Here is a 24,491-nt window from a genome sequence, read left to right as displayed (position 1 = left end):
CCATTAATAGCAATGTCACATGGTTCAAATATACGGGACAGGGTAGTATAGTCTGATCTATTGAAAAACACAGTTTCATATACAGAAGGATAGCATAAAAAATGTAGTACTTGAGGCTATTGTGGGAATACAATAGAGGACACATTTTAGCAAGATCCAATTATGGGTTATCGCATTAGAAGATCTCAAACAAATTATCTTTCGGCTAATGCAGAATATATGGTTATCTGTCCCTGTCCTAAATTAAATGTGGGTCGCACCATTCGTTCTGTTAAGGTGCGCCTCACGGAACATAAATCCCACCTACAAACACAGTCTAAGCGCATCGATGGTACAACATTGCAGTGAGCTTGGTCATACATTTGATTGTTTGAATGGACGGTCATCGAGCTAGTATCAGGTTTTATATGCAGAGATGATGTACAGGCATGCTTAAATTATCGGGAGTGATTTTGGATTTATACTCTCAATACAATTGCCCCATCAGGTATGAATGAGGAGTTAGATTGGCTATCCCTGTTTTGAGGGGGGCGTTTCATCTAACAGTTGATATTAGTATGGCACTGGATATATATCAATTTTATGCAACTCATATGAGGTTTGTGAGCATTGATGAATAGTACAGAATGCATATTTTCTTTCGGAACCCATGAGATGTATGCATGCCATCATGATTGGTTATTTGCATTTATTATGTTTGGCCTGCCGTGTTCTTTATATCTGGTAGACTTCTTCCAGGTCACATAGGTCATTTAAAAGAAATGGATGCTAATACTAGTCATTCTGCAGTGTACGAGCCATTGAGTTAGCAAGCTGTCTACCGCAGTTGGAATATCCTATTCGCCGGTCTACTGTTATATGAGTGACATCCCCTGATGAAAGACATTCATTTGAAATGCAACCATGTCGGGAGGGCAGTAAGATAATACAATAATTTTTTGATGCTGGGGACTTATAAAGATAATGTTTATTGAATCACCTGGAGGTATGACGGAATATTCTATATTTGATCCATCAACACTCACAAATATTTATTTGTTTAGTTTATAGAAAAAGACTATAAACCATTGATTTTGGAATTTTTATTATTATTCTGTTATATACACTGTCTTTAAATTGCTTAAAAAAGTTTTCAAAATAATGGTCAATTATTGGAAGGAGGCTGGCAGTTAATGATTACAGTGATAATGGCCCTGATAACCCAGAAGGTATCAGTAGTGGAGCCTGGTGTGAAACTACCATCCTTTCTACACAATGATTTTTTGACAATTTTGATTAATGTAATGAACTTTTTTTTTATACAACACTAGTCCATTTGATTGTTCAATAGGGTTGTTTTTTTTGGAATTTAACTCTTTGGTGTCATACCTTCAAGTGGAGATTTAGCGGTTTGGTTTCTTTTGTTTTGGCCAACTGATGATGCCACTATGAAGGAAGGATATGAAGCTGCACTTGACCTATTTTCACATCTGGGACTATCCAAATGTGATTGCTGTATAGATGAAGTGAAAAAGTCTTTCTTAAAGACAGCATCTACTCCTTTAAATTTGAATTGTAATTCAAGTTGTGGGTTATACCCTCTGATCTTACAGTAGCGCTTGCTCATCTTTGCTCCTTAGTTATCTGCGCACCTCATAGAATACGTATTAAGTGGAATGTTAGCTCAGCTTGGTAGTTTCTTTCTTTCTCTCAATTTCTTTACAGACACACTAATCTGTAATGTCCATCTCATTGGTTCTGTATCATTCTTTTCTTTGTTTATAGGATATCCATAACCAGAGTTACAGCTGATATTTCCCTTGCTAAAAGGTCGGTCTTAAATAATCCAAGCAAGAGGGCAATAATCGAGCGATCAAACACCAGATCCAGTTTGGGTAAGAAATTAGTTAAATCTCTCAACATATAACTGCAAATCTATGTGTAGATCAACAGAAGAAGATGAAATTATAAAGCTACAGTGCCATTAACTGAATCACTCTTTTATAATTACTTTATACTTTAAACTTTTTCTCTTAATTAGATATTGGGACTAATTTGGATTATACTGTCTGTTTACGGAGGCGATTAGGAATTCTCTACTATTGTAGATCATGATGAAGGCTGCAGCCAATCACATTCCTTTATAGGAGACCCTTGTTATTTCAATCAGAGGATCTTATGAATAAGGTATACTTAAATAATAGTTTGCAAAGGTGAAAAATGGCAGAATCATCTGTGTTTAGGTTCATTTCGATGGTTCTCCACAACCATCAATAATATATTACTGGAGCTCTATGAGACTTCCTTGTACTGATAACATTGTCTCACTTGCCTATTTTCTACAATTCCTGCACCAAAGTAATGCACTCTTACTATCTGAGAGCATGTAGTAAATAGAACACTTGTAATGCAACATTCCAGCATTTGTAATAGTTATAATATTGTGCTTTATATACTATGTAGTGTGCAACAAATATTTGAAAAACAGTTGTCATCAGTGAACATTTAGTTTGAAAATACATTTTCTTGTCTAAATAAAGATAGAAAGGTTTTGGATGTGTGTGCTCAAGCATGTGTTATCTCTGTTCTCTTCTTACCTTCCAATGTATCCTGTTAGCTGAGTTCTTGAAATAGTATGTGATCCAAAAAATTTAACACCTGGTCCAAACCACCCAGTATGTGATAAATAGCACAAGGAGGAGAGTATACTGTGCTATTTAGTGCATGCTTATATGCAGGCACTAAGTGTTCCTTCATTTATATGTATGTATATGCTAATTTTAGCATGCACATGGCTTTTCGGACAGGTTTAGCATGCATGCTAGAGCCTTTATGCATAATGCACTTTTTAGTGTGCACACTAATCAAGGCACATAGGCCCCTCAGTCTGATTTCCTCTCCACCCAACTCCTCCTTAGCATACGGTAGTAACCTAAAGAAGTTTCTTTGTGTATCCCGTTTAGTAGGATGGTGAGGTTTATTATGGACTTTCAGTAAAAGATGAACCGTTAAGAACCAGTGTTCTTTCTGTGTAGGATGATTTAAGGAACAATGGTCAGAAACGTAACATACCAAAGGTGACTGAAAGTTTAAACAGGCAAATTTCTATCAGAAATTGGGGTAGATTTTCAAAGGGTTACACACGAAATATACACGCGTAACCCCGAAAACCTACCCCTGCATGCGCCGAGCCTAGTTTGTATAGGCTTGGCAGCGCACGCAAGCCCCGGGACGCGCTTATGTCCCAGGGTTTTGAAAAAGGGGCGGGGCGGCGGGCCGGGGGCGGTCCCGAGTCCTCCTGCACAGTGGCTGTGCCGGAGGATGGCGCGTCAGCAGCCAGCCAGCGCGCGCAAGATACGCCTGCAAGAGGCAGACATAAAAAATAAAATAAGGTGGGGGAGATTTAGGTAGGGCTGGGGGGTGGATTAGATAAGGGAAGGGAAGGTGGGGGGGCGCGAAAGAAAAGTTCCCTCCAAGGCCGCTCCAATTTCGGAGCGGCCTTGGAGGGAACGGGGAAAGCCATCGGGGCTCCCCTAGGGCTCAGCGCACGCAAGGTGCACAAGTGTGCACCCTCTTGCGCGCGCCGACCTTGGATTTTATAGCATGCGCGCGGCAGCGCATGCATGTTATAAAATCGGGTGTACATTTGTGCGCGCCGGGTAGCGCGCACAAATGTACCCCGCGTGCGTAGGATTAAAAATCGGCCCCAAAATTGTTAACCTCATTTCTCAATTATTATTTTGTAAATGGTATCACTGTAGAATTTTTTCCTGTGCTTAATATAGAGAGGGCTATAATGAAAGTCATTTCCATGGGTAAAAATGCATTTTACGTATGGAAATGGGCTTTTTAAAAATTCCCTTGATGCAGGGAAAATACGCATATTGTTCTATGATGTGAGTACATCTTTCTCTGTATTTTGTTAGATGCATTCCCTGGATGGGAAGATGGTGGGGAATCAAACAAGGTGCATTGCTTTGATTATTCAAAACTAATTGTTTTAGGCAAAAAAAACAAAAACAAAAAAACTCAGCTGTAGAGAAAGCAGGTGCAAATCTCTTTGAGTAACTTTTGAGGGCAATAATCAAAACAAAACTGTCTGCATAGTTTTGCTTTGATTATTGATGCAAAGCACAAGGATAAAATTTACCTATGGGGTTTGCACCAAGACGAGTACTTTGATTATTGCCTCCTAATGTAATAAGTATTTAACATATTACCATGCTTTTTCCTAAAATGTTGCCAATGGGGTGGATATTAGTCCGTGGCCAGGGTTTTGGTGAGCACAGTCCAAAATAAAAAAAAAAACAATGCAGGAAAATCCGTTAACATAGCAAATACCCTGGTGATATATTTGGATAATTTGGTGGGGTTTGTGATCATGATCCAGAAGAGTTATTCAGCCCATTATTAACTGCTGATTGTGATTTTCAGCACAGCACCTTAAAGCAACTGAAATGTATTAATCGGCTAAACACTGACCATTCTTATGTAGAGACAAAATAGAAGGGAACTATTACTAAAAAGTTCTCTTAGGGGCCTATTTACTGAGTAGTATAAATGCAGAATTTGGCATTTATTGTGTATTAAAATTGTTTATTTATTTATTTTAAGGCTTTTATATTCCGTTTATATCAAAATATGTGCTAAACGGATCACAATATTGATAAAGCACTATTGATATCATATAAAAATCTATCCAAACTTGGTAAAAATGACCATACTGCATTGTGTACAGATGCATGCAAAGCAACTTATTAATATTACAAAGACTTAATGCAGATTGTGATAGATTTTGCAATTTGCGATAAGCCTCTAAATGTCATTTTTTAGAGATGAGTTAACCTTCCCAATGAGAGTATCAGCAGGCAATCAAGCCTGTTGAAGTTGTTAGCAACTCCCCATAGAGGTAACAGAAAAGGGAGAGGAGTAGCTCTTTATGTAAAAAAATAATATCAAAGTGATTGAAATGCTTGAGAAGTGGGATAAGGAGGAGGCATTGTGAGCCGTCTTACAGGCCGATACCGTACAGTGCGCTCCAGCAGAGCGCACTGTTAACCCGCGATTGGACGCTCGTTTTCAACATGCTAGCTTTACCCCTTATTCAGTAAGGGGTAATAGCGCGTCGAAAATGCACGTCCAACCCCCCCCCCCCCCGAACCTAATAGCGCCTGCAACATGCAAATGCATGTTGATGGCCCTATTAGGTATTCCCGCGCGATTCAGAAAGCAAAATGTGCAGCCAAGCCGCACATTTTACTTTCAGAAATTAGCGCCTACCCAAAGGTAGGCGTTAATTTCTCCGGGCACCAGGAAAGTGCACAGAAAAGCAGTAAAAACTGCTTTTCTGTGCACCCTCCGACTTAATATCAAGTCAGAGGTCCCGAAAGTTAAAAAAAAAAAAAAAAAAGTGAAATCTGCCCACAGCTCATGGGTTGAAAACCGGACGCTCAATTTTGCCGGCGTCCGGTTTCCGAACCCGTGGCAGTCAGCGGGTTTGAGAACCGACGCCGGCAAAATTGAGCGTCGGCTGTCAAACCTGCTGATAGCCACCACTCCTGTCAAAAAAGAGGTGCTAGAGATGCGCTAGTGTCCCTAGCTCCTCTTTTTGCCGCGGGCCCTCATATGAATACAGAATCGCGCGCATGGAGAGTGGCCTGTGCGCGCGCCGGGAGAGTGGGCGTTCACCTTCTCTCCCGTGACTTTTACTGTATCGGCCCGTTAGAAAGAGATAATGGCACTTCCATATACATACAGTAGGTGTGGTCTACAGACTTGCAACTCGGGCAGAGGAACTAGGCAGGACTCCAGCAAAGGACATCCAAAAGGTGGGAATGAAGGAGGGTGTTGATGGTTGGTGACTTTGATGTGCTGGATATGGACTGAATTAGCCCATCTGCAGAACTGGTAAAAAGTAGAGAGCTCATAGATGCCTCTGAAGGAGTTCTGCTTAAAGAAATGGTGATGGAACCTATGAGGGAAGGGGCAATACTGGACCAGGTACTCACAAATTTAGACAGTTTCTCTGATGCCTAGGTAGAAGCCCATCTGAGCACCAGTAATCGTCAGACTGTATGGTTTGATATAAAGTCCAAGGTGGTGAGAAGTCACACAAAGTTCAAAGTCCTGTATTTCAAAAATATTGACTTTGTTAAAATGGGGAAGATCCTTGAGGAGAAGCTGAAAATATAAGAATTACCTTGCTGGGTCAGACTAAGGACCATCGATATCCTATCGCCGACAGTGGCCAATCCAGGTTGCAAGTACCTGGCAAATCCCATAAAGTAGAACAGTGGGATAAATTAAAAGGAGCTATAATAAGGGTAACAAATATTTTTGGAAGATGAGAAAATAAAAGAAGGAAGGGAAGCTGATACGATTCTGCAAAGAGGAGGCTGAAAAAATAAATTAAAAAATCAGCATTCAAAAAGTACAAAGGATCTAAAAAAAAAGGAACACAAGAAAGACATTACGAATGAAATCAGCATAGCAAAGGCATGTGTGGGAAAAAAAGATTGATAATGAAGTAAAGCAAGGTGGTAAAACCTTTTTCAGGTATGTTAGAGAAAGGCGGGAAAGCCAGAGATAGGAGATGAGGAGAAATGATCACGAGAGATGAGGAGAAAGCAGAAATGCTAAACAAATACTTCTGTTTGGTGTTCACTGAAGAGGACCTTGGAGAAGGACTTCTTCTGGTTGGTAAAGGTTTAAGTTAGTTAAAGGCCCAGATAGTTATATTCCTTTTTTTTTTATATAGACATTAGTAGTTGTTAATTTTTTAGGTAGATCATTTAATCTTGTTTTTCCCATTCCTTTCTTTAAATTTTGCTGGCTTCTAACAGAAGTCCTGCTTTCCTCTAAAAGCGGACTCTCCATTTGTATTGTCCATTATCCTTAGTTTCCTGCTACTCTTTCTCCTCTGTGTGGTAACGAAAGAGGGAAAGACGACTTTTCTTAGGGCAGATGGGTTAGATAATCACAAGCTGAACTGCTAATTAGGTAAAGATGGTGAATATGTCAGAAGTGTACATCGGCGATCATCAGCTCATCAAAGACGGACGTGTAAAATTAACATCCTGTTCACTTTTCAAAGTACTGAATATGTAACTTTGGTGAGTGAGTTGCATCAAATCCCAAACCTCAGAAGCCCCAGGCAGCCGATGGCAAGTAATCTGCTGAACTGGAAAAGTTTCAGTACCTGGCATAAACGGTGCCAGTTATGAAGTCACGTTTGTTTTGAAATGCCAATAACTATATATTTCTTGCAACAACAACCCTCATACAGGAGCCCAATCTTGACACTTGGAAATGTGTGTGGTTTTCATTCACTTTAAATATATATGGGATTTATAACCCATTACAAAGTGAATAGCTCACCATATATATTATATAATCATCGGGTTTGGTGCAGTAACTTATTATTCAGAAACGACTGAGGACCTTGACAATTTTTTTCTTTTTTTTTTTTTTCCTTTTTAAAGTCCACACAATTTGTTCATTGCAAAATGTATCCACAGATAAAACAAAAAAGCGAAAATCCACTTATTGTGATGTTGAATCGCGTTACAACTTCATGTGCCCTTCCTAAAACTCCTGAACCGCAGTTTAAACCTTAAACTGCTTTCTCCCCAGCGCCCGACACAGCGTATGTTTCGTTTAAAGAACTCATCAGGGGCTCGGGCTTCAGGTTACATTTTTACTCTGCGGATAGAACTCCTCTTAACGTTTTGGCATGTTTCTGAAAATGGAGCCGCACTTTATCTGTGGATACATTTTGCAATGAACAAATTGTGTGGACTTTAAAAAAGGAAAAAAAAAAAAGAAAAAAAAATTGTCAAGGTCCACAGTCGTTTTTGAATAATAAGTTACTGCAACAAACCCGATGATTATATAATATATATGGTGAGCTATTCACTTTGTAATGGGTTATAAATCCCATATATATTTAAAGTGAATGAAAACCACACACATTTCCAAGTGTCAAGATTGGGCTCCCGTATGAGGGTTGTTGTTGCAAGAAATATATAGTTATTGGCATTTCAAAACAAACGTGGTTTATCATAAATAAGATTGTATTACTATTACCATAGTTTATATCCAGTTGTTAAGATACATTGCCCCAACACGTTCAAAAAAAGACTCAAGACATGGCTATTTGGTCAAGCATTCCCTTAACTTACTTAGTCTTCCACAGCTCCCATAGACTGTTTTCATACTGTTGACGTCCAGAACCTATGCTCATGTTTTTACTCATCAATAAGAAATTTCTCCCTCCTCCCCCCCTCCACGAACAACCTTCCTTCCCCCTCCCCCCCCATTAGCAAACCTCCCTCCCCATGCGCTAGTTTCGCTCTAATAGTGCATACTGCTACTGTTCCTAGTTATGTTATATTATCCAAGTTGTTCACTCCCTTGTTCATTGTAAGATATATGTTGTCATTGTTTTCTACTTGTTATAATGTAAACCGGAGTGATAAGTAATTCTGTTACCTGAACTTCGGTATAAAAAAAAGTTATAAATAAATAAATAAATAGTTATGAAGTCACGGCAAGATTTCCACTGATTGAGCCGGGGAAAGTTATACGCAACTAAGAGACAGCTTCTGAAGAACCTGCTTACTAACCAACTCACACACACAAGGCTGTGCATAAGTGCAGCAGTAGTTACTGTAACAGTGCAATAACAGCCAGCTATAAGAGAGATTCACAGCACTAGTAACAAGACTAACTACAACGGACACACAACTGCTTTAGCATCCAGACACAGAGAGAGAGAGAGAGAGACCGGCATGAGAGAACTTCAAGGCAGATGGCCGCTGGCAATTCCCAGTTTCAGCTTCTGGGTGAGAAATTTCCATGAAGGGAGGGATTTGTATATGTTGTTTTCCTATTTTAAGAAAGAGCTGGCCACTCATTAATAGGGCAATCGCAAGGAGTTTTAAGATAACAGGCTACCAAAAGAAACTTACTGTATGGTTCGGTGATAAGTTTGAATTAGACTGAGGGCGCTGAGATTATAGTACAGTGATAGGTCTGTGCATGACTGGGATTACTGAGATTGTTGTACAGTGATAGGTCTGTGCGAGACTGGAATTACTGAGATTATAGTACAGTGATAGGTCTGTGCGAGACTGGGATTACTGAAATTATAGTACGTGATAGGTCTGTGCGAGACTGGGATTACTGAGATTATAGTATGGTGATAGGTCTGTGCGAGACTGGGATTACTGAGATTCTTGTACAGTGATAGGTCTGTGCGAGACTGGGATTACTGAGATTATAGTACGGTGATAGGTCTGTACGAGACTGGGATTACTGAGATTATAGTACGGTGATAGGTCTGTGCGAGACTGGGATTACTGAGATTATAGTACGGTGATAGGTCTGTGTGAGACTGGGATTACTGAGATTATAGTACGGTGATGGTCTGTGCGAGACTGGGATTACTGAGATTATAGTACGGTGATAGGTCTGTGCGAGACTGGGATTACTGAGATTGTTGTACGGTGATAGGTCTGTACGAGACTGGGATTACTGAGATTATAGTACGGTGATAGGTCTGTGCGAGACTGGGATTACTGAGATTATAGTACGGTGATAGGTCTGTGCGAGACTGGGATTACTGAGATTGTTGTACGGTGATAGGTCTGTGCGAGACTGGGATTACTGAGATTATAGTACAGTGATAGGTCTGTGCAAGACTGGGATTACTGAGATTGTTGTACAGTGATAGGTCTGTACGAGACTGTGATTACTGAGATTGTTGTACAGTGATAGGTCTGTGCGAGACTGGGATTACTGAGATTGTTGTACAGTGATAGTTTTGAGTCAGCCTGGGGTCACTGAAAATGTCATAATGATGTGTGATGATATATCTTATCTGCTATTTTGAAATATATTTGGTTTATTGTCAGGAAGTTTTGTTAATAAACCTGGGTGACTTATCTGTTTGTGCCTACCAGAGTGTTTTGTTTTGTTTTTCTTGTGTTTGGTAAAGGGTGGGGCCTTGACATAAACAAGGAGAAATGTATCAGGGTAGTCTTACACCAAATGAGGAAGAGATTTGGGGGGGGGGGGTGAATTTAGGATAATTCATCAAGGTTTGTTCCCTAGCAGTTTACAAAGGTGCATATGAGAGTAGGGTAGATACCACGCCATTTACAAGAAGAATGTGTTTGCACGGAGCCAGCATAACTGAAAATGGACAAAGCCGTAGGGATGGATGAGAGAAATCCTAGGGAGCTCAGAGAGGTTACGGCGGGTCCGTTGAAGGACATGTTCAGTAGATACTTAGAAATGGGAGTTGCTCTGCGAGATTGGAAAGGGTGTCTGTGGCCCTTCTTTTCAAAAGTGGTATCGGAGAGGCGATTGGTAACTAACTACATACCAGTCAACCTTACCACGCTAGCGGGAAAATGAATGGAGTCTCTGCTGAAGGAAAGGGTAGGGAACTATCTGCCCTCCAATAGGCATGGTTTTATGAGAGGAAGACTGTATCAAACAAATCTGATCAATTGTATTGGATTGGTTGACCAGAGGATGTGCACCAGATGTGATTTACATGAATTTCAGCAAAGCTTTTGATATGGTCCTACATAGGAGACTCGTGAATAAAATGAATATCCCGAAAAAGGTGAGACAGAAATTGGCTGACTGATAGATGGCAGAGGGTAGTGGTAAATGGAAATCACTCCGAGAAGATAAAGGGGATTAGTGCGGTACCTCAGGGATCGGTTCCGTTCAATAACTTTGTGAGCGATATTGTGATAGGGTTAGAAGGAAAAATTTGTGTGTTTTTGCAGATGTCACTAACAGGTGAACTTTCAAAGGAATTACGCATGTAAATTTAACATACTATCGTAGTAATTCTCAAAAGCCATTCACCCATGTAAATGCATTTTTTGCAGGTAAAACCTATGGACAATTCAATGGCACATATTGTAGCAATTTTCAAAAGCCCACTTACATGGGTAAAGTGCATTTACATGTGTAAAACCCAGTTTTAAGCACGTAAATGGTTTTGAAAATCAGGCCCTAAGAGTGGAGAGTATGAGAAGCGATCCAAAGAAGCTTGAAGAGTGGTCTGAAAGCTTGGCAGTTAAGATTCAGTGCCAGGAAGTGCAGAGTCATGCATTTGGGGTGCAGACATCCAAAGGAGTTGTAGGTGCTGGAGGTTGAGAGACCTCGGGGTGATTAGTATCTTATGATCTGAAGAGAGCGAGGCAGTGTGACAAGGCAGTGACTGGGGCCAGGGGGGATGCTGGGCTACACTGAGAGAGATTCACAACCAGCAGGAAAAAGGAGGTGATAATGCCCCTGAACAGGTCACTTGTAAGGGCTCACCTGGAGTACTGTATTCAGTTCTGCAGGCCATATCTTAAAAAAGGATAGGGAAAGGATAGAAACAGTCCAGAGAGAGACAATCACCAGAAGAATTATGAGAGGAGACTTGAGGCTCTAAATATGAAACAGGAGGGATATGACACAAACTTATAAATATCTGAAAGGTATTAGAAAAGCACAAGAGTCCAACCTCTTCCAACAGAAAGGGAACTGTAGAACTAGGGGTTATGACACGAAACTCCAGGGTGATAGATGCAGGAAATAGTTTTTCATGGAAAAGGTGGTGGATACCTGGAATGCCCTCCTGGAGGAAGTGATGAAGACAAAAATGGTGATGAAATTCAAAAGAGCATGGGATAAACACAGATAATCCCTTGTAGCAAGAGGACAGAAAATAAAGCACTGGGGTAAGGTGGTAATGTTTCTGAATGTGAAAACTTATATGGAGCGGCATTTATAATCTTGAACAAGATGGCAAGGGGTTAACATTCACAGACAGAACACCTTACTGGACAGAATGAATGGACCATTTGGTCTTTACCTGCTATCATTTACTACGTTAAAGGGACAACTAGCCATGAGTGAGTTTCTCCTTATCTCTGACGCAAACTCCGCAGCCAAATTCACCCCCAAGAAAAGATTTCCTATTTCTAGCCCTGGCACATCGTCTCCTTCTCTCCACCTCCTGAAATAGCCATGTCCCCTGACTTTAAACCCTGTCCCCCCCCCCCTCCCCCGCACCAAATCTGGCAAAAAATCCCCATCCCTGCCTCCCCCATACTGCTCCTGGAACCCCTTACCTGTTGGAGCCCCCAGATCCATAATTGGACAGGGGTGATTCCCTGTCACCCCTGCCCACCAGCACTGTGATTCAGAATGGTAGTGGCTGAACCAAGGATCTCCTTTGCCCCATCTGAAGAGCAAAGGAGACTCTTGGGTCAGCCTGTGCCATTTGTGTGCTGGTGGGACAGGAGCAACTGTGAATCTTTCCTGCCCGCTTTGCATCTGGGGACTCCAGTTGTTAAGGGGCGGTCCAGAGGGAGAGGTGGGGATTTGGGGGGAGCCAGAGTTGATGGGGAGAATTTTTGTGGGATTGAGTAGGGGTGGGGTTAAGAACCAGGAGGGTGGGTAGAAGAGGGTAATGTGCTGGCAATGTGTATTGTTGCAGTTGGGAATGGGCACTGCTGCACTTGGTAGAAGATAAATAACTACTTTTCTGGTTGCAGCAGTATGTTTTCCTGGCACGAACATGGGATTCACTAAGGTCTTAACATCCATTAGTAAATCTTGCATTCACAGAGGGGAGGGGGCATTACAAAGTATTGACACCATGTCTTTTTTATGTTCTTAGTAAATAGGCCCCTTAAGTAGATGAAACTGAACATCACTAAGGTTTATCATGTTTGTGCATAATGAGAATGGCATAGGTGCTGTTTCGAATCGGTGGTCTAGAACTGGCATATTGTGTCATACCAAAGCTTCAACTAGCCCATCATCTTGTCTGTGATACTGGCAAGCAACAGGATGCTTAGAGGAAACATAAAAAACAGGACATGTTTTAGCATGATTTGGTGATCAATGCTGAGAACTAGAACTCAAAAGCTAGTGATTTTGACTCTTTCCTCTGTCAAGGACTTTCCAGTTGACCTTGGGATAAGTTTGCTCACTTCATGGACCCCTGTTCATCCTACAATGATGACAACAGCAGTATTCTCTCTCTTCACCCCTTTACACGTTTTGTAGGATAAGACTCGCTTGCAGTGGCTGCTTGCACATTTATGAAGGGAATGTGATTGTGAAGCATGTAGGCTTCACATTTGAATGAAAGATTTTGGATTAGTCAAAATTGTAGCCATGCTGTAATGAGAAACCTAAAGGCAGAGACCATCTTTCTTTAATTTTTTTTTTCTTTTTTTTTTAGCTGAAGTACAGAGTGAAATTGAAAGAATCTTTGAGTTGGCAAGATCCTTGCAACTAGTTGTTCTGGATGCAGATACTATAAATCACCCAGCACAGCTCATCAAAACATCACTAGCACCAATTATTGTGCATGTGAAAGTATCATCTCCAAAGGTAAGATATGGATATATATGCATACATATATACATATGCCTATGAAAATTGCTTATACGGTTAAAAGAATTGAGCAATTTACTTTGAAAGTGTAGTTCACAAGTTTCAGATTTGCATTAATTCAATTCCTTTCTGTTTCTGTCTGTGATCATGTATCCAATAGATGTGCACAAATTATTCTTTGAAAATGTGAAAAATCAAATTTTAAAAACCTGATGCAGTAGTATTTTGTACTAAATGAACCATATTAATTAAAAATGGTAACACCTTTCATAATTTTTAAAATTTAGTTTATACAATTAGGGATCATCAAAATTATTTTTTTTCTCATTCTTCTCTGAACATTAATGGGGAAAGTTATAGAGAACGTTTAAAGCTTGTTTGGGTTGGTTTTTTTTAACACAATTTATCTAATAACTTAGATAAATTGTGTTAAAAAAAACCAACCCAAACAAGCTTTAAACGTTCTCTATAACTTTCCCCATTAATGTTCACCTCAACTGGCAATCCAAGTGATGCACATCCAGTTCAAAGTATGATAAAAGGTCAACTGACAACATTTTGAATTTTACTACCTGGAAAAATGTCCAAAAACAGTTGATGTACTAAAACATATTAAAAGTCAATGCATAGAGAAATGAGTATAGACTGTTGTATCATTGACTGTGCTAAACTTTATTTCAAAGCGGACTATACTGAGGCTCCAAATACCATGCATAGAAAACCACACTCATATTCTATATAGTCATAGGGGATTATCAGATCTCAACCATCCATTTCCCTCATCAGTCCCATTGTGATGTGTTATTTTTCTAAGTTTTGAAAAATGGGAATAAAATCAATGAAGTTCTCCTTCTCATGGATTCCTTTGATGTTTTAAGCAGACGGTCTGACAGTCAGAACACGCCGATTTCCTGTCTTCATCCTTTTATCTGTGCTGTGATGTGACAGTGTGCTTCTCTCTCTTTTCTTGTCTGTATTGTTAATCTGAAATTAAGTTGATTTCATTTTGGGCCTGATGTAAAAAGCAATAGGAGCTGTTGGGTACTTTAAGTGTAAGTAAATTTGTACAATCCAGCATTTATTTCTGGACCTTTTGTAGTTTTCATATAGAAAATACAGCAGATGTTTTCCTGGAAGCTTGGAAGTCCAATAATATATTCAGAGGCTGCTCATAGCCTAACTTTAAGCACCTAAGGTCTAGAACCATCAATGCATAATGTTTTGTCACAGGAGGCGTTCCCTGGGGGGGGGGGGTGTCACCATGATAGTGAGCCCCCCCCCCCCCCCCGTACCTAAACATGCATCTCAGTTGGCTTCATTTTACAAATGTTGGCTAGGGAGCGCCAATTTGTAAAATGGTGCCGATTGGGCTGGGTGCAAGAGTGCACCCGGCCCCAACGTGAGATGCATGTTTAGGTATGGGGGGGAGGACAGGGGGAAGGGGGTAAAAGCTGGGACTCTACCTTTTTTTTCCTTTCAGGGGGTAGGTGGGAAGGGGCCCGGTTCCTGGGGTAAGGTCCGAGGGTTTGAACCCAGGCCACGTGGCCGAGGTCCAGTCCCTGGACCTTACCCCAGTCACATGGCTGGGGTACGGTACATTTGGTGCCATTTTGCAAAATGGCGCACACCTGGCCGGGTGCGAGGGTGCACCCAGATCTGACACAGGAACTGTGTTTAGGTATGGGGGTGTGGGAGGTAATCAGGGGAGGGTGGGGACTGGGATACTACCCTTTTTTTTCCCCTTTTTGGGGGAGGGTGGGTTGGGATGGAGCTGGCCCTCTTTTTTTTTTTCATCAGGGGGTCATCAGTATCACTTGGGGAGATGGGGGTTAATGACTGTCAGGTGACTCATCAGTGTCACTTGGGAGAGTGGGGATAGGAAGGGGGCCAGGGGGATTGGGGGGGGGGGGGGGGGGGGAGGGGCCAGGGCCATCGCCCATTGGGTTCATTTGTTTTTATTTGCATTTTGGGGGGGATTGGGGCCACCTCAACTGGCTTTAAATATGCGGCAGGAGCCTTGAGAACCCTATTATGGACCTGGGCCTCCTGCCACACATCTAACACATTTCTAATAGGTGGTGTTATTTTATCCCATCTGACCACATTCTCGGTTGTCCATGATAAAATATTTACATCAAATTAATGCATTTGCATTATTTATGCATACAAATCGCATGCAAATCAGGTAATTGTAATAGGGGAGGGTATCTGGGTGGGGAGATGCAAAATATCATGTATATTGTGCAATATATGAAATATAATACACATTAGAGCACTAACCTGACGTGATTCATCACCCTCTAAGTTGGGTACCTGGTTTAGGCACCTTAATTTGGGGCTGAATATAGATGTCTAAATGAAATTATAGGCACCTAAATTTAGGATTACCATTGAGTCCCCTAAGAATCTAAGTTAAGGTTTCAGCACTGGAAATCAGTGCTAAGATCCCTAACTTCAGTCCCCTTGTCTGCCCACTTTTAAGGTACCTGAATTTAGGTGCTCAGATAAGGCATAAACTCAATATTCCAGATCCAGGTGTCTAACTCTTAAAGATGGAGCCTAGATCTTTTGAAAATCAGCCCATTGGCATGTTAAATACAGAGAAGTGTTTCACCCCTGAGAATTTTTAAAGCCGCACAAAATCAAATGGAGTAATACATAGATATGAAGGTTGCAAGGAAGATAACCTCTGAATATGATTCTTGGAGATTTGGCGCTCTGTTAATGGATTCAATTAGAAATTAGTGTATCACTAAAATGAAATGCATCCCAGTCTGATCCTGTGCTATGTGAAGGTATCATGGCTTTTTCTGCAAGATGTGTAGATCTTAACAACTGTAGGGCATGCAGCAGATATGTAACAAATATCTGAAATATTCCAGTATGCTGTAGTGTCTGCATAAAATTGAAAGATGCACTTTCTTGTTCCAGGTACTGCAGCGGCTAATCAAATCCAGGGGAAAATCGCAGAGCAAACACTTAAATGTTCAGCTGGTGGCGGCTGATAAACTAGCACAGTGCCCCCCAGTAAGTGCAGATGCTTTCCTGGCGTCCATGATTTTCTTTGTAGTTCACTGGCATTCACCAGAATGAATAATGAGTGAGCAGTAAGTATAAGCAGCCAGAGTGCTTTGCAGAAAGGGAACCAAAATGGTTACAAATCCCTGACTCCAGGAAGTCAGCGAGTCTTTCTTTTCTGTTACCATCTTTATATCTCCAGAAGAATGGAAGTTTGGAACAGAAATGCACCATGAAAGATTATACAAATTTTGCTTCAATTCTAGTTGGAGCTACTTCCTTGAAAATTCAAAGAAAGAGACCATCATCTCCAGCAAACAGATGAAGAAATGTTCTTCTGATTGTGCTGTGCTGTATGCATTGGAAAGCACAGAATGTACATCCTTTTAAAATGGTCTCTTCCCTTTCATTTTTCTTGGTTTTCTTCTATAAGCCTTGAAAATGTTTACAATAAATTACAAGCAACTTCAAAAAATATGCTAGGAAGCCCATGTACTCTACTTGTTACCAGTTTCTCACTGAAACGAATTAATGTTCATTTTTATTTTGGAAAGTGCAGTCCACATGGTCTTTTCTATCTAGGTTGCTTAACCATGGCTATGGATTGGAAGTGTCTGAAAATCCATACTGTATCATGACAGTTTGGTGACCAAAATGATATGATTTCATGACGTCAACTCAGCTCTCAGGAGGTGGCAGTTTAGTTGGTACCTTCAACAGCGAGATCAAAAAATAAATGGATGTAATCACTAAATTACCATCTCACTCCTACAGTTAGTCTCAAACACATACACCCCATGCTAGATCAGACCTGACGCACATGATGGAGTAGCTGAGATACTATCGATAAATTGACTAACCTTTGTTGCATGGTTTGACCAGTCAGATGTGATAGTCATAAATGATGGCTATTTATAACTCATAAAATAAAATATAAACAGGCATATAAATCCTAGAAATGATGTATACATTGGAGGTAGTCACTGGCTGGATTACAAAGCTATTTATTTATTATGATTATATTCTGCTTGTATGACAGCCATTGCAAACAGATTACAATGCATACATAAATCTAAATAAAACATTATAACAATAAACATATACATAATTAAAACAATACAATTCCATATAATTATGTTCAAATATCAATTAAAAGATTCTAAAAACAAAAAGTCCTTAGCCAGATAAAACAGTTAACCAGATAAACTAATACATCTAACTTTGGAGGGATATTTAGTGCTGCAGCTGCACTATTGAATATGGCTGGACAACTTTATTTGGCTACCTTAAGGCTGCTCTATGACATGTCCAGATTTATCCAGATAAGTTTTACGGCTAACTCTGAATATCTGAGGTAGCCAGATAACTTATCTGACTAACTTGAGTTATCTTGCTAAATACCTCTGAATACTGACTGCATTTCATATAGTATATGATAACTCACTTCCAGTAAGTGCCTATTTATCTACAAGATTTTTGTTGTTATTTGTGAAACCAAAATGGACAGTTAAGATATATAGATCCACAGACTAACAACTCAATTTGCTTACTTGTAGATCATGCAAAACCTCTTTGAGCTAGTAAACAAATGACAATCGCTTAGAATGGCTAAAAATACCACATAGTGAATTGGCTTTTTGAAACATTCATAGATAGTTTAGGTCTTTTTCATATCAAAACTAAAGCCTTGTTCCTGGAATGTCAAGGATGAATAACACATTTAAAAAGGAAAAATTGCTCATGGAGCGGAGAAAGCAGAGTTACTTGTAACAGGTGTTCTCCTAGGACAGCAGGATGTTAGTCCTCACACATGGGTGACAGCATGCGATGAAGCCTGGTAAGGAAAACTTATGTCAAAGTTTCTAGAAACTTTGACTGGCACACTGAGCATTCCACCATCCACGCATCCATGCGGGGTCCCTCTTCAGTCTCGTAACATAGAATTACGAAAAAATAAAATAAACATAGGAGAAACCCAACTTTGCGGGGTGCCTATTTATCTACAAGATTTTTGTTGTTATTTGTGAAACCAAAATGGACAGTTAAGATATATTAAAAGACCGACAAGCGCCTGCGGGGAGGGCCCCATTAACAGGGCGCTTGCCGGCCGGTCGTCGACCCCCGCTCCCCCACCCTCGGAGTGGTCTTACCTTGGCCGGGTGGAGGGGCGGGGGAGGGGAGGAGAGCAGCACGGCGGAAGGCCGAAGCGCCGAAGATGGTGGGAGGCCCCGGGAACCCCATTGAGGCGCGATGGCGCCGGCGCGCTCCAGCGCGATGACGTCATTGGGGAAGCGCGCGCAGGCGCGCGGGCCTCGGCCCGGGGTCTCGCGAGACATCGGGCGCGAATTCCGGCCCGAGGTCTCGCGAGACCTCGGGGCTTAAATGCAGGGCGAGCGCCGCGCCAGGCCCTTTTTCGCTGGCCGGCGCTCGCATTCGATTACGGAGAGGCTCCGCAGAGGATTCAGCGGCGGGGCAACACAAAAAAAAAAAAAAAAAAAAAACGAGCGGACTGCAGGCACTCCGGGCGTTCGCCGAGAGGACCCGGAGAACCGCGACGGTGGCCTAAAGGGCACAGACGAACGCTCTAGGAGCGGAGAGCGAGGCGCGGCCACGTGGGGGCGGACTCTGGAGGCAGCCAGCGGCACTACAAGGCAAGGCAAGGCAACGGAGCATTTCAACCGGCTACAAACCAGCACGTCCCCTTCTCCACGGGGAATCCTCTACAGCCAGGAGGCACTGGGAGGCGGCGCTTGGAGGCGGCCGGAGGAACAGCAAGGACCTGGCCAGAGGGCGGAAGCCTGGAAAGCTGCATCGCAGGTTTCGGATGGGCCTCAGCAGCTGGTGACTAACTGTGAGTACAAACTTTGTTTTCCGCCGATTGGGGTTCGGCCGGCCAGCCACGCAAGGGGACCGCGGGAGGACACAGAACTGGGAGTTGCGAGAACTCGAGGACAGAGAGGCCTTACCCGCGATTGCAATCATGGCTGGTAAAGGAGTGAAAGCAGGACCGCAGACGAGGCAGACAAGGGGGACGAACCGGCAACCTCGGACGGCGGAACCAAGGCCAGGGACGCCAAAGGGACCAGAGCGTCCGCGAGAGAGAGGCGCAGACCAGGGAAAACGCCCCAGGACGACCAGCGCTCAGCCGCGAGGAAAGGGGCAAGCTCAGGCCAGCAAGGGAGCCAGGAAGCAGACGGTGAAGAACCAGAAGGGGCGGTCACCGGCGGGGGAAGTCGACACGGCCGGGAAGAGCGGAGGAGCGACCGGAACGCAGCCGGAGGCGGGGCAATCCAGCACGCCCCAGTCGAGCTGGCCCGCAGGAGCGCAGCCGGGGGCAGGGCAGTACAGCGTGCCTCCCTGGGGCTGGCCCGCATGGCCTCCAACGGGATCGTCAGCACCGCAAGGCCAAGAAAGTAATCCTTCCTTTCACAACGCATGGCAAGCCTCAATGTACCCTCCATGGTGGCAGGTACCACCGCCATGGTACACAGCGCCAACGGGCAGCAACGCCACTGCGGGAGCAAGCACACTGGGAGCGGAGGCCGCCGTGCAGGTGGCGACGGAGAAGGACACATCCAGCGGTGAGGCCGGCACCGGGAGCGGACACCGGCCCCCGGCACCGCGGGAAGCGGTGGAGCGGGCCGAGGAGCCGGGAAGGCATCACGAAGCAGCGGCGTTGTCGGCAGACGCAAAAGGCAAGGGGGCTAAACGAAAGAGAAATACCGGTGACTCCAGTGAGGGATCCTCCGAGGAGGAATCCGATGAGAGTGAGGCAGCGGCTGACTCCCCGGTCAAAACACCGCGGGAGATAGCGTCGGCCACTGCGGCAGCAGTAGCCCTCCCCAATTTGGCCGAACTGTGGGAGAGCGTGCCAAAGGTGTTGCGAAATAAGATAAACAGGCGTGAATACATCGATATTTTCTCGATATTGGAGGGCAGGAAAGGGGCGGCGGAGAAGAAAAAGGGAAAGAAAAAGGAAGAGCAGAAAGAGGGGGAGGTAAAGGTGCCCAGGAACATAACTAATTGGACCAGGGCATTCTTAAGAATGATAAGCATCATAGGGAGGGAGGACCCATCCCAGTACGCCCCGATGCTGAGTTATGCAGATTCCATATTGGAGGCCTATAAGGAATATCAGGGGTGGTGCTGGCTGAACTACGACGAGAAGTTCAGGGATAGAATGGAGGAGAACGGGAACTTGTCATGGGCAGCACAGGATGTGGGATTGTGGCTACGACAGATGACCAGTAAGGTCATGGAGACAGGGGCGCCGCGAAAATCGGTTAGGCCGCATAACGGCGCGACTAGCGCGGGCAGCAATTCGTGGGGGGAAAGCGGCAATAACAGGGTGTGTTGGCGTTTCAATAAGGCGGGGTGCAATTTCCAAGACTGCAAGTTCAAACACATATGTTCATTATGTGCAGCACCGCATCCGGCTGCGAAATGTGCGAGGAAGGGTCAGGGGACGGCAGCCGGGAGTAATGGGAAGGGGAGGTAAGGAAGTATTTGAAAAGGCGCCGTCCCCCGTGTGTTTGGCAGGCATGCTGGGGTGGTTAGCCATATACCCCAGGAGACGGGAGGCAGAACAGTTGAGAGAAGGATTCGAGCAAGGTTTTAGGATACCTTTCCAAGGGACGGTTAAGGGCATAAGTTACGGGAATTCCTCATCGGCAACAAGACTGGCAGACATAGTGCAACAGAAAGTGGATAGGGAGATCGATTTGGGCAGGATGGCGGGACCATTTGCGGACCCCCCGTTCGCGGCGATGATGTTATCACCTTTGGCAGTAGTGCCCAAGAAGGAGCCGGGGGAGTTTCGGTTAATACAAAACCTCTCCTTCCCGACGGGGTCCTCGGTGAACGATGGCCTCCCAGAGGAGACGTGCACCGTTCAATACACGTCCTTCGACGAGGCTGTGGCACTGGTCAGGCGTTGCGGGGAAGGGGCTCTAATGGCTAAGGCGGATATTAAGTCGGCCTTTCGATTGCTCCCCGTGCACCCTGACAATTTCCCCATATTAGGCTTCCAATTTAGGGGGGCATACTTTTTCGACAAGTGCATGCCTATGGGGTGTTCTGTCTCCTGTGCTTACTTTGAAATGTTTAGTTGTTTTTTGCAATGGGTCTTACAAAAAAGGGCAGGGAATTGTAATGTGGCACATTATCTAGACGATTTCCTATTCGTGGGCCCAGCCGGCACGGATACATGCCAAAAAACATTGGCGGCATTCCAGGGCATGGCGGCCGATTTCGGGGTCCCGCTAGCGGAGGAAAAAACCGAGGGCCCAGCTACGACCCTATCATTCTTAGGGATCGAACTGGACACGCAGGCTATGACATCGCGGCTTCCGCTTGAGAAGTTGAACAAATTACGGGCTATGCTCCGGCAGGCCCTGGCCAGCAAGAAGACGACTTTGGTCGGCTTACAATCTTTAATCGGGAGTTTGAACTTCGCATGCCGGGTCATCCCGATGGGTAGGGCGTTTCTGAGGCGGCTGGCGGACGCAACAAAAGGGGTTAGGCGGCCGCAACACCGCATCAGAATCACGAGCCCAATTAGAAAGGAAGTGGCTATGTGGTTGGAATTCCTGGACAATTTTAACGGGGTTTCCATGTGGCAGGAGGAGGCGAGGTCGAGCCAGGACCTAGATATACACACGGATGCATCGGGCGGATGGGGATTTGGGGCATACTGCCAGGGCGCGTGGTGCGCTGCACCGTGGCCAGAGGAGTGGAGGCAGAGCGGGTTAGTGAAGAACATAACATTCCTAGAGTTATTCCCGATCCTGGTGGCCATCACGGTCTGGGCACATAGGTTGGGCAACAAAAAGATCATTTTCTGGTCGGATAACATGGCCGTGGTGACCGTGCTTAACAGGCAGGCGGCGCGTTGCTCTAAGGTGGCCGCGTTGTTGAGGGAAGTGGTCCTACAGGGCTTACGAACGAACATGACAATAAGAGCGAAACATGTACCAGGCATCCATAATCAGGTGGCGGATGCATTATCCAGGGCTAATTGGGATCTCTTTCGCCAACAGGTGCCGGAGGCGGAAGCGGAAGGAGTTCCCATGCCAACGCAATTATGGCAGATTGGAATGATACGGAATGGGGGTTGCTAAGGTCATCGGTGGCCCCAGCAACCTGGAAAGCATACTGCAAAGGGTTCTCTAGCGTACAAACATTTTTGCAAGGGCAGGGATGGCAAGGGGGGCGCATAGAGAGCAGGTTCATAGAGAGGTTCGTGGCATGGGCGAAAGAGGAAGGGATGTCCAGAGGATCAACGGTGAATCAACTGGCAGGTTTTGCATTTTTTGCAAAAGCGCAGGGCTTGGGTGACCCCATGGATAATTTCATGGTCAAGAAGCTGCTAGCCGGCTGGGCCAGAAGCACGGTCTGGAAGGGGGACAAGAGGCGGCCAATAACCCATGAGATATTGGTAAGTCTATGGCACGCGGTAGCGCAGGTAGCGTCAGAGAGATTTGAGGTGATTCTTTTCAGAGCCGCTTTCTGTACAGCTTTTTTCGCAGCTCTGAGGGTCAGTGAATTGGTGGCGGCGTCCAAAACGGATGAAGGAAGGGATGGCATACTTCATACTAACGTCACAGTCCAGGGACAGGGCATCACCATAAGGGTGCATAAATCGAAAACCGATCAGAGGGCGAAGGGGGCGGACATAAGGCTAGCTAGGGTGCCAGCACAGGTAACCTGTCCGGTACAAAACATGGAAAATTACTTACAAATCAGACCACGAGGGGGTGCCCACTTGTTAATCCATAAGGATGGGGTGCCGTTAACCAAATTTCAGTTCGCGGCAGTACTGCGGAGGGTAGTGGAAAGTGTGGGTTTGAACCCGGAGGAATTCAGTACGCATTCCTTTAGAATTGGGGCCGCCACGAGTGCGGCGCAGGCCGGCCTGCCCATGGAGGTAATTCGAAGGATAGGCAGGTGGCGATCGGCAGCAGCAAATAGGTACGTGAGGCATGAAGGGGTTGGGAACGGGCAGTAACGTAAGAATTCATATCTCGCCCGCAGGTCCATTCTCCCGGAGGAAGGTAGTATGGTTGGTGGGACACTCTTTCGTGCACTGGGCGGCTCGGCGGGCTCGGGAGAGACCATACGGAACGCACCTGGGATTGGCACCACGGGGAGTCGGTGTAACCTGGATGGGAATCCGGGGCATGAAGTGGGGTCGGCTGATCCCGGAATTGCAGAACAGCTTGCGCGCAAGGCAGAAGCCGGATGTCATAGTCGTTCATTTGGGGGGCAACGACTTGGGGGAAATTACAGCTAAACAGTTGATTGATGATATAAAAAGGGATTTGGAGGCGATAAGAGAGATGGCCCAGGGAACAACCATAGTATGGTCGGAGATCATACCCAGGCTAAAATGGCAGGGCGACAAGCTATGGTGCAGAGGGCGCAAGAAGGTGAACAGGCAGATCGAAGTCTGGGCCCGGAAGGGGGGCATAGCGACGATTCGGCACGATTGGGCAGATGAGCCATGCCTAGGTCTGTATAGACCGGACCTGGTACACCTGTCGGATGTCGGGTACGACCTGTTCAACAATGCGATGCAGGAGGCGTTGGAGAAGGCGCTGAGCGAAGTTGGGCCGCAGTAGGGGATTGGGGGACCCTGGTGATGGGGGGGCCCGGGACAAGTGTAACACTATCCCGGTCTGGTGGCGGGGGTACCCGAGTTAGGGGGGCCAGGAGGGGCCCGGACGACACGGTGGGAAAACCGTGGCCACAGGAAGGAGAAGTGCGTAGAGGTGGGCGTGGGCTGCCCGGGGGATGGCCCCATGGCTTGGACATGGCGGGGGGCCGGTTAGAGCGTATGGCGGACTGGCTAAAATGGCGGACGCTGGTACGAAGCCCGGTATAATAATATTTGACGAACGCACTAATACTCGGGTACCGAAAAGTTGGGGTTTTATGTTAATAATTAATAAAAGCTGCGGCCTATTTACACCAATACTGGAGTATGTGTGGTTAATGGATGGTGATAATGTAAGGGGGGAGGGGGGAGAGAGCAAGGCGGTGCAAGCTGCCACTGTTAAGATCCACAGACTAACAAC

General features: G+C 44.6%; 1 protein-coding gene across 3 annotated transcripts in view; it reads left to right on the top strand.

Moving 5' to 3' along the window:
* Positions 1-24,491, top strand: part of CACNB4 (calcium voltage-gated channel auxiliary subunit beta 4) — a 396,197-nt gene that overhangs the window by 329,707 nt on the left and 41,999 nt on the right. For all 3 annotated transcript variants that reach the window (XM_029605496.1, XM_029605493.1, XM_029605495.1), the window contains 3 exons: positions 1,765-1,874; positions 13,244-13,395; positions 16,330-16,425. In XM_029605496.1, coding sequence (XP_029461356.1) covers positions 1,765-1,874; positions 13,244-13,395; positions 16,330-16,425 — 358 coding nt within the window. The remainder of the gene's footprint in view (positions 1-1,764; positions 1,875-13,243; positions 13,396-16,329; positions 16,426-24,491) is intronic.

The sequence above is a fragment of the Rhinatrema bivittatum genome, chromosome 6 (genome assembly GCF_901001135.1).
Source record: "Rhinatrema bivittatum chromosome 6, aRhiBiv1.1, whole genome shotgun sequence".
NCBI classification, from domain to species: domain Eukaryota; kingdom Metazoa; phylum Chordata; class Amphibia; order Gymnophiona; family Rhinatrematidae; genus Rhinatrema; species Rhinatrema bivittatum.
Note: the sequence above shows the minus strand (reverse complement) of the source record. Positions and strands in the feature narration are given on the sequence as shown.